The following is a 10,566-nucleotide window of genomic DNA, read 5'->3' as shown; positions in this document are numbered from 1 at the left end:
GGGGGTGATGAATTGGGCAATTGGGATTGACATGTATACACTGATGTGTATAAAACTGATAACTAATAAGAACCTGCTGTATAAAAAAATAAATTATATTCAATTCAAAAGAAAAAAAAAAACAGCGGTAGACCCATAACCTGGAAGATGGCATTTGGGGTGGGGCACAACACTTTAGGACTTGGACAAACCAGAATGATTCCAGCTTGGTGGTGGGCAGGACAGCACTGAGGACTAAGATGATGAGGGAATTTGAAGCTGTGCTATCATGTCATCCAAAACACAGTGGAAGCCCCTGGCATTGTTTCTGCTGGAGAAAAGAAAAAGGGTGGAAGAGGGAAGACAATTAATCTTATGTCTACAGAGGGCAGAACAGGAATGAAATGGGAATATCCAGGAAGAAAGATTTTTAACTGAAAAAAGAAAAGGTCACAACAAAAACTAACTAATATCACTTCCTGCGTGTCCACTAGGGTTTGGACACAATGCTAGGCACACTTCATAAATTTCTTTTATTCTCTGTAGTAACCCCATAAGGTAATTTTCCTGTCCATATCAGAGATGAGAAAACTAGGGCTTGGAGAAGTTTTCCAATTTTCCCAAGGTCCACAGCCATGGTCAGCTGGCTAAAGATGTATACCAAATTATCCTTGTATTAATAACTTGTGGGGGAGACTTCCCTGGTGGCACACTGGTTAAGAATCTTCCTGCCAGTGCAGGGCACATGGGTTCGATCCCTGGCCCGGGAAGATCCCACATGCCGCGAAGCAACTAAGCCCGTGCACCACAACTACTGAGCCTGCACTCTAGAGCCCACGAGCCACAACTACTGAGCCCGCGTGCTGCAACTACTGAAGCCCGTGTGCCTAGAGCCCATGCTGCGCAACAAGAGAGGCCACCACAATGAGAAGCCCGCGCACCGCAACAAAGAGTAGTCCCCACTTGCCGCAACTAGAGAAAGCCCACGTGCAGCAACGAAGACCCAACGCAGTGATAAATAAATAAATGTATTAAATAAATAAATAAATAAAATTTAAAAATTTTAAAAATAAATTTTAAAAATTAAAAAAAATTTTAAATTAAAAAGAATCAAAAGATAAATTAAAAATTAAAAGAAAACTTGTGGGGTACATCATAAAAGGAAGCATTTGCATCCATCACATTGGCAAAATTTAAGAGCTCAATAATATCCAATGCTGGTGAGGGTATGGAGAAAAAGATACTTTCATTTACTCTTCGTGGAAACAAAAGATGCTATATCATTTTTTCAATTAGGCAAAACCTAGCAAAGTTTTTCATGTGCATACTTTTGGGGCAGCAAATCTGCTTCTAAAAACTCTCCTCCAGAAAGAATTGGACATGTTCACACAAATGTTCTCTATCGTTGATACAGCGAAAAATAAGAAACAATTCAAAATGCCTACCAATGGTTGGTGTAGCCAAATACATCGTGGCACATTCTTATAAGGGAGTCCTAGACGGCAAGTAAAGACAGAGAGACAGCTGTACATGGACCACTCTAATATTAAGAAAGCAAGCGAGGAACTTCCCTGGTGGCGCAGTGGTTAATAATCTGCTTGCCAAAGCAGGGGATATGGGTTCGAGCCCTGTTCCGGGAAGATACCACATGCCGCAGAGTAACTAAGCCCGTGCACCACAACTGCTGAGGCTGCGCTCCAGAGCCCAAGAGCCACAACTACTGAGCCCACATGCCTAGAGCCTGTGCTCCGCAACAAGAGAAGCCACCGCAATGAGAAGTCCGCGCACCACAGCGAAGAGTAGCCTCCGCTCGCTGCAACCAGAGAAAGCCCGCCCACAGCAACGAAGACCAAACGCAGCCAAAAATTAATTAATTTTTAAAAAAAGCAAGCGACAGAACAATGTGTATACTATAATCTCATATGAGAAGACAAAAAAAAATAAAAAGCGAGAATATAGGTCACTAAATAAAAAAGATTTGAAGGGATAAACTGCACACAGTGGTTAAATCTGGGAAAGGAAGTAGGATGGCTGACTCAACTGAATTTGCCATTTTTAAAAACTTTTAATTTTTTTTTTTTTTGCGGTACGCGGGCCTCTCACTGTTGTGGCCTCTCCCGTTGCAGAGCACAGGCTCCGGACGCGCAGGCTCAGCGGCCATGGCTCACGGGCCCAGCCGCTCCGCGGCACGTGGGATCTTCCCGGACCGGGGCACGAACCCGTGTCCTCTGCATCGGCAGGCGGATTCTCAACCACTGCGCCACCAGGGAAGCCCAAAACTTTTAATTTTAATTCTAATTTTTTTGGGTCGAGTCACGCAGCTTGCAGGATCTTAACTCCCCAACTAGGGATGGAACCTGGGCCCCTGGCAGCGAGAGCACCGAGTCCTAACCACTGGACCACCAGGGAATTCCCTGAACTTGCCATTTTAAAGGTTAAAAAAAAAAAAAAAAAGCCAAATAGTGGCAAGTTCATGTTACAATATAAAGTTATATTAAAGAAATATATTTCTGGATTTAATGAATTATTACAATGATAATATATCCATATATTACTTATGAAGAAACAAACCAAACAAATGAACAAAAAAACAGATAAAAAGCAGTCCCTGCCCCTCCAAGATCTGGAGACCAATTGAAGCAGGAAAAATAAGCCAAGTTGTTCTTGCAAAGCCCACAGTGGTGCTAAGAGCACTAAGCCTGAGCATATCACCTGGACACAACAGACCAAGTTCTAGGCCTGGCTCTGCCCCTCAGTTGCCAGCTAAACCCTGCCCAAGTTACTTTATTCCTCCAGGTTTTAACGAGGGCACTTCACGCATGACCTCACTAATTCTCACAACACTTAAGCCAAGCACCGTCACCGATATATTACAGATGAGGAAAAGGAAGGGTCTGGACTAGCTTTTAAGTCAGATCCACTCATCCACAAACAACTCTGGCTGAGATCCTGGGATCCTAGAACATTAGTGTGGACCAAGAGGTCCCAGCTGTACCCTTGGCCCAGGGAAGCCTTCTTTCCAGTGAAACTCCCTGGAGAGAAAGGGCTCAGCACAAAGGAGAGCTTCTAGGTTCCAACCATTGCTCTGCTTCTCAACCCCAGTGGGACCCTGCAACTTACCTTCCCTGGGCCCCAAGGATAACAATAGTACCCACTCACAGACTGTTTTGTGCTTTAGTGTTTTTAAAAAACTGTGGCATTTGATGCTCACAACAAACCTGGCAGAAGTAGATCAAGTAGTTTGTTCCTGTCTACAGATCAGAAAACTGAGGCTTAGAGAAGTTAAGTAACTTGCTCCCAGTCACGCCGTGGGAAGGCGGTAGAATTAGGCTTCAAATAAGGTCTACTCCTCTGCGCTGATGATAATAATCACTTCAACACTATGCAACGCTTTACAGTTTGCAATGGGCCATAAAATACATTATCTTATTTTAATCTAACAAGAAGGTGAGGAAGCAGTCTCTGGCTTTCATCGGATTCTCAAAGAGTTCAGAGCCAACCAAGTATAAGCCACGCAGGTACACGCCCACCCAGGGCTGTTAACTAACGGTAACGAACAAACGTTCATTCGCACGCTCTCGTTAATCACCTTCACGGCTGACTTCTGAGAGGAATTACCACCCCAATTTACAAACGAGGAAACACACTTGGATAAAGGAGGTGACGGGCCTGCAGTAAACCCGGCCCCCGCCCCCTGCTCCGCGCCCTCCGGCTGCCCCAGCTGCGGAGAGGCCCTGGGTCCCCTGCGGAACGCCCGGGTGTCCAACCGTCCTCGGGCCCTCGGGCGACGCCGGGTTCGGAGACGTACCTGACGTGCCCCAAAAGCTGAGGTTCCAAGAGAACCCCCCGACCTCCCGCTAGGTACCCAGCAGAGGCCGCGTCCCCCGCAGCGACCGACACCACTGGCGCATCCAGTCCGCGGGCCGCGCGCAAGCGCATACGCAGCCCCGCCGGGCTCTACCACCGAGGGAGGTGGGGGTGCCCGGCACGGCACGGTCCCCAACGCGAGCCTACGCAAAGCACCAGAAACTCTTGAGGACTACCCCCGATATATTTAATATAATCCACAAAGGCAGTGTCTTCTGGAGCCATTTCCATGCCCCGTACTATAGGCTAGGACGAGGAACCACACTCACCCTCCCCACAAACCCCTGGGTCTGGTCTCTCCCGCCTACAGGGGCCGTCGCCGTGGTAACGGCGTCTCGCGGATGAGGTGGCGGCTCGCCACGCCTCCGTTGTCGTGGGAAAGGTGCGAGTGGTGGCTGCGGCCCGCGTTGCCTGGAGAACGTCAGGACTTACAAACGCAAAATGGGCCTCTCCCCGACGTCCCTCCTCCTCTTCCTCCTCCCAGACCACAAAACAAAGCGCACCCCTTCCTGGTGGATGTGGGGACAAAGGGTGTCGGGTGTCCCATCCAGAACTTTACGGGGTCCCCTGAGGGAGCCGTGGCGGAATTGGCCCCGAGTTCGTCGGATTCCGCCTATGTCTTCAGGTAAGATGAACAGACAGACAGTGACCCTGCCTGCCAGCCTCCCCACTCCGGGCCTCTCATCGGCTTTGACGGGCAGGGGAACCTGAGGTCAGGGGCCGCTTCAAGGTCGCACAGTGAGCAAGGGGCAGAGAACTACTCGAGAATCAACTCCAGATCTCCTAAGATCCTAACTGTGTGTATTACTGGTTCCATTTGACAAATGAAGAGACTTCGGGTCATTCAAGGGATATTTACTGGCTGCTTAATGAGTGCACCAGGTCATCCATCCAGTGAGGGGCAGGACCCATAGGTCTCTGGCTCCAAGTGCAGTTTTCTTCCAACTACACGTCACTTCATTGAAAAGGAGAGAGTTCCGTGTCCTAGAACCAAACCACATGGTCTAACCCAGCACAGTCCAATGGAAACATAATGTGGGCCACATATATAATTTAGAAATTTCTAGTAGCCATATTTTTTAAAAATTAAAAAAAAATCAGGTGATGTTAATATGAATAATGTTTTAACTCATATGTCCCAAATATGATCATTTCAACATACAATCAATATTTTAAAGTTTATTCTGCTTCAGTTTTTAAATTTTAATTAACTAAAATTAAGATTTTAGTGTTTCGGTCACACTAACCAAATTCCAAGGGCTAGTGGCTACTGTGATGCACCAGTCTAGTCTTTTCCTATCTTTCTACTGTGTGTCCCTCTGCTTGGGTAGTATTTCCCGCCCCCACTTATCTAATTAACTCCTGCTCTTCCTTCAAGTCTTGACTCCCTTGACTAGGTCATTATCCACTATTATGTTGTCTCTCACAGCACTGTGTCCCTCCCTTTGAAGCAGTGGTCAGTTATAATTCATGGTTATGTATATAATTAATTATCACTTGTCACCCCTAGTAGACATAAGCTCCATTAAGGCAGGGATAAAGTCTGGTTTAGCTCACCATCCTGTCCCCAAGTAGGGACACATTGCTGGCTGCGTTGGGCAGTCAGTAAGTAGTCATTTAATGACTGACGTTTAAACTGAACAAAAGTCTGTCTGACTCCAAAGTCAGCATTGTTTTAACTTGTTTAACATGTTTAAGTTAAAATGTGTTAACTTTAAACAAGGGACTTTCAGATCTCAGCTGCCAGAATATGTGCTCCATGAGGGCAGAACGTTTTTTATTCTTCCACTCACCTGCCCCTAATATACAGCACAGTGCTGGGCACAGGGTGGATATTCAATAAAGTTAGTTTGCTCCCCCACCCATTTTTTCTCCCCAAATAGTGACAGTAAAAACTTATCATGCTTCAGAGAATACTTATCCTAAAATGATATGATGAAAATTTTAGAAGGGAACAGAGTATTTTAAATGTGTCTTTTAACAAGCATAATATTCAATTCTCCCATTAGGCATGGGTAATAATGTTAAGCTAAAGCAAGAGGCTTCTTAACAGGGTCCCCCTAAGCCTGGCTTTTCAGAGAACATGGAGTTTTCCAGTCATGCTGGCAGGGGTGGGTGGGTGGGTGGAAGAAAAGTGAGAAGCCCTAAAATGCACCTGCCTCCTCTTTACCCTCACCCCCTTGCCTGTATGGCTAAAGACTAGGGGCAGGAGGCAGGAAATAATAGTACTGACCTGAGCCTGGGCCAACCTTTCCTACAATCCAACTGACTTAGGACAGCCCAAAATGGATAGCCTCTTTGGACCAGAAGGAAGTGTGGTGAGTGAGTTAAAAATGAATCAAATATTGAGTGAACCTAATTCCTAGAGAGTAATTTGCCTAATGGAGAAAGACGTAGAAGCAAATAATTCTGGTTCTGTGTTGTAAGTGCTGTAATAGAGAGTTGAAAGCAGAATCCTGTACTTCACAGAAAAGGGGTGGTACTATTGGCCTGGAGAAATTCAAGAAGGTTTTCCAAAAAGACATATCACCTGGACTGATTGAATGGAGGGAATTGCATGTACAAAGGCATAGAGGCACAAAGCGCACAGCATGGCAGGGACCAGGAAGAAGTTCGGTGGGGCAGGCATGTAGGATGGATGGCTGGGGAGAAGACAGCAGAGCAGAAAGCATGAACCAAAGGAGAAGAAAGGAGACAGTGGTGAAAAGACACCTCGATTAAGTTTTCCATCAAACTATACCTTTTCTCTCTCTTTCCATTATGTATGAGCTTCTTGAGGGCAGGTCTGAGTCTTTTACTTCATTATAACCAGGCCTATACCACCAGGCTATCGACAGGGAGGACCCACAGATGGTAGTGATGAACTCCTCCTGGCCAATAAGCAAGGACCCAGGAGAGCACTGTGGCCGGAATATTCCAAATCCAGGAGGAAAAGTAGTGTGGGGCCAGTTTCCTGAAAGGGAGCAGAAAGCCTCAGCTAGATTAGGAGCCTCATGCTGAGGAGATGGACCCAGTATCATAGACGCCCAGCATCTGAGGGCTGAAAAGGGGCTTAGGGACCTAATCCAAATCTCTGACTTTACAGGTGAGGCTCAAGAGCCAAAGAGATTTGACTGCATTTCTAATTTGGAAACTGGCTCGCTGGATGGTCTGGAGCCCCGTCTTTTCAGCAGTCTAGTCTTCTTATTTTTATTTATTTATTTATTTGGCCGCACCATGTGGCTTACGGGATCTTAGTTCCCCAACCAGGGATGGAACCCTGGCCCCTGGCAGTGAGAGCGCCGAGTCCTAACCACTGGACCACCAGGAATTCCCTAGTCGCCTTGTTTTTAAAACCAGAATAATTCTCATCAGGGGTTGGTGGGGATCAGCAGGTAGAAAGCAAAAGTATATATGCCTTGAAGTTCTCTGTTAAGAATGTGGTACATATATACAATGTACACATGTGGGCTTCTCATGTGGTACATATATACAATGGAACATTACCCAGCCATAAAAAAGAATGAAATACCGCCATCTGCAGCAACATGGGAGGACCTCTCTAGGTCATACTGAGTGAAGTAAGTAAGTACTTAAGTACTTGTCTGTAAGTACTTGTCTGAAGTAAGTCAGACAAGAGAAAAACAAATACCATATGATATCACTTATATATGGAATCTAAAAATATGGTACAAATGAACTTATTTACAACACAGAAATAGAGTCACAGATGTAGAAAACAAACTTATGGTTACCAAGGGGGAAAGGGGCAGGGGAGGGATAAATTGGGAGATTGGGAATGACATATACACACTACTATATATAAAATAGATAGCTAATAAGGACCTACTGTATAGCACAGGGAACTCTACTCAATACTCTGTAATGACCTATATGGGAAAAGAATCTAAAAAGAATGGATATATGTATATGTATAATGGATTCACTTTGCTGTACAGCAGAAACTAACACAACGTTGTAAATCAGCTATACGCCAATAAAAATTGAAAAAAAAAACACAATGGGCTTCTCAGACAAAAGCCTTTATTCCCCATTAACATGCAGCATGTGCCTCACTATCAGCCCTGCTTACGAGATGAGCATGGTGGTGCTTTCTAAGATGGTTGTATGCTATTTGTGATTCCCAGGAGGCTGGTGGAACAGAAAACAAGATTGTAGTGAGGAATGAGAGGCTCTTAAAAGTGGAAACTTACTGTTTGTCAGTTTACAAGAAGCTGGACAATGGCTGATTTCAGGAAGATGGATGTCATCAATTTCACTGCCTTGCCAATGGTGCCAGTAGATGAGCACCTGGCTGTCTCATTCACTGCACGGAAAGCAATGAAGGATGCCGTGAGGAAGAATCTGGAGAACAGTCCACCCTGTATCCTTCTGTGGTGCCATCTGCAATGGAGACCAAACACACCCGTGCAGAGGTGTAACCTGGGCTCAAGTCTATAAAATACACCACTTCCTAGCTCGTTTCTTATATGTTTGTTAATTTTTTTCAATTACTTAAGCCCTGCCTGTCCTTTAAAAGAATATGAGGCTGTGAAGGATTGTTTGTCTTGAGTTTGTTTTACCAAGATAATCAGAAAGAGCCCTAAAGGAAGACATACTGGAAATAATTCGTTTAAAGAATGGGGAAGAAGAGAAATAAATGCTCTTTTTTCCCCCATTGTCCTTTCTTTCCCTTCTGCCTTCCAAAGAATTAAACATATAGATAGAAACTAAGTTGTAGTCCAACCCTCTGCCCTCAGACTAGTTAGCTGAGTACCCAACTTAAAAAAATTTTTTTTTCTTTTTCCTTTTTGTGGCCACGCCGCACCGCAGCTTGCAGGATCTTAGTTCCCTGATCAAGGATTGAACCCAGGCCCTCGGCAGTGAAAGTGCAGAGTCCTAAGCACTGGACCACCAAGGAATTCCCTTTTTTTCTTTCTTTTCTTTTTTTTTTAACTCCCTTTGACCTTTCCTCTTCTCACCTGCCACTGCCAGCACCTCTCCCTGGGCCCAGACTTTGCCCCTTCTGACGTCATCCAGGCTCTACCAGCATCTTTCTTCTCTGACTCTGCCTTTATTGATCCTGATCTCACTTCTGACCCTGAACCTTGTATCTCAGGGACCCACAGAATCCCGTCTCTGGGGGACCATAGAACTCATCCAGCAAATAAAGACCCTCTCAGGTTATAAATAACCCTGTCTTTCCATCTTATATAGAGCTCATTTACCTTCAAGTCATGGTCCTGCCAACCAAACGGCATGTATCCCTCTGCATCACCTCACTTTCCATGCCTCTCAGAAACCCTTCTCAAGATGAGCACAAATGATCCCATCAGGATCTATTTCAGGGTCTCACTTCCCTGGGCCTTTTTCTAATGTACCCTCTTTCTTCTTAATCCTACACTTATCTCAACCTAAGTAATCCATTTCACTTGCTATGATTTGTCATGTCCCTCCTTGGCATCTTCATTTGTCAAGTATCCTCTGATTTGTAAGAACACTTGAGGGTAATGGAAGTAACAGTGAACCTTGCTACATGTGAAGGCAGTGAGGAGTGGTAGGATTATGGGGCTTTTACAAAGGATATATCCTAGACCAACTGAGGCTAAGACAGAAAGAAATGCAAATGTAAAGAGGGTAGTAAGAGGGTCCATTGAACTGAGCAGCGATTTCAACAGTGATAAACAAGGTCGAGATGCCCTTGGACCCAGGCATCCTTCACCTGAAGGAAACAGCTCTCTGTGTGACTGTGTGCATCACAGCATTATCTGTAGTTGTAAAAAAATTATAAACAACTTAAATATTCAATAGCCAAGGTACAGTTAAGTCTATTAAGGTGCATTCTCTAAATGGATTTCTATTCTGCCATTTAAAATATTATGAAGATTATTTAGCTTTATGGAAAATACTCATAATAATGAGTAGGAGAGAAGTCAGAGTAGTAAAATAGGCATCCACTGATATTATAATTATGGAAAAAAGTGTGTATGTCATAACTCTAGAAGGAAGTCTCCTGAAAACCTAACAAGCTATTAGGGTGGTAGCGTAATGGGTGATTCTTTTTATATTTTCCAAGGTGTCTAGAATATGGTTAACTTTTGTTTATAAAGCAACTCATTTAACACAAGATAAAAGAAGTGTGAATGTTCGCAGAGAAAATAATTAAGTGAAAAGACAGCACACAAGGCCCTGAACCAAGATGGCAGAGTAGAAGGACATGCTCTCACTGCCTCTTGCGAGAACATCAAAATAACAACTAGCTGCTGGACAGTCATCGACAGGAGGACACTGGAACTCACCAAAAAAATTACCCCACATCCAAAGACAAAGGAGAAGCCACAATGAGACGGTAGGAGGGGCGCAATCACAGTAAAACCAAATCCCATAACTACTGGGTGGGTGACTCACAGACTGGAGAACACTTATACCACAGAAGTCCACCCACTGGAGTGAAGGTTCTGAGCCCCACGTCAGGCTTCCCAACCTGGGGGTCTGGCAACGAGAGGAGGAATTCCTACAGAATCAGACTTTGAAGGCTAGTGGGATTTGACTGCAGGACTTTGACAGGACTGGGGGAAACAGAGACTCCACCCTTGGAGGGCACACACAAAGTAGTGTGCACATCGGGACCCAGGGGAAGGAGCAGCAGTGACCCCAGAGGAGACTGAACCAGACCTACCTGCTAGTATTGGAGGGTCTCCTGCAGAGGCGGGGGTGGCTGTGGCTCACCGTGGGGACAAG

At 45.1% G+C, this 10,566-nt stretch overlaps 2 protein-coding genes across 5 annotated transcripts in view; one reads left to right on the top strand and one right to left on the bottom strand.

The window, feature by feature from the left end:
• The window catches only part of CBY1 (chibby 1, beta catenin antagonist), a 13,414-nt gene extending 9,522 nt beyond the window's left edge, over positions 1 to 3,892 (bottom strand). For 2 of the 4 annotated variants that reach the window (XM_024127157.3, XM_028490653.2), the window contains exons 1-2: positions 3,788 to 3,892; positions 192 to 310 (exon numbers count right to left, since the gene is read on the bottom strand). The gene's annotated coding sequence lies outside the window, so the exon portion shown is untranslated. The remainder of the gene's footprint in view (positions 1 to 191; positions 311 to 3,787) is intronic. The other 2 variants (XM_028490652.2, XM_024127156.3) reach the window with 2 other exon arrangements.
• Positions 3,893 to 4,301: 409 nt separating this feature from the next.
• The window catches only part of FAM227A (family with sequence similarity 227 member A), a 109,330-nt gene continuing 103,065 nt past the window's right edge, over positions 4,302 to 10,566 (top strand). Inside the window, exons 1-2 of the mRNA XM_024127137.3 lie at positions 4,302 to 4,471; positions 7,974 to 8,209. Of these exons, the coding sequence (XP_023982905.3) occupies positions 8,068 to 8,209 (142 nt within the window). The 5' untranslated portion in view covers positions 4,302 to 4,471; positions 7,974 to 8,067. The remainder of the gene's footprint in view (positions 4,472 to 7,973; positions 8,210 to 10,566) is intronic.

The sequence above is a fragment of the Physeter macrocephalus genome, chromosome 6 (assembly GCF_002837175.3).
Source record: "Physeter macrocephalus isolate SW-GA chromosome 6, ASM283717v5, whole genome shotgun sequence".
NCBI classification, from domain to species: Eukaryota; Metazoa; Chordata; class Mammalia; order Artiodactyla; family Physeteridae; genus Physeter; species Physeter macrocephalus.
Note: the sequence above shows the minus strand (reverse complement) of the source record. Positions and strands in the feature narration are given on the sequence as shown.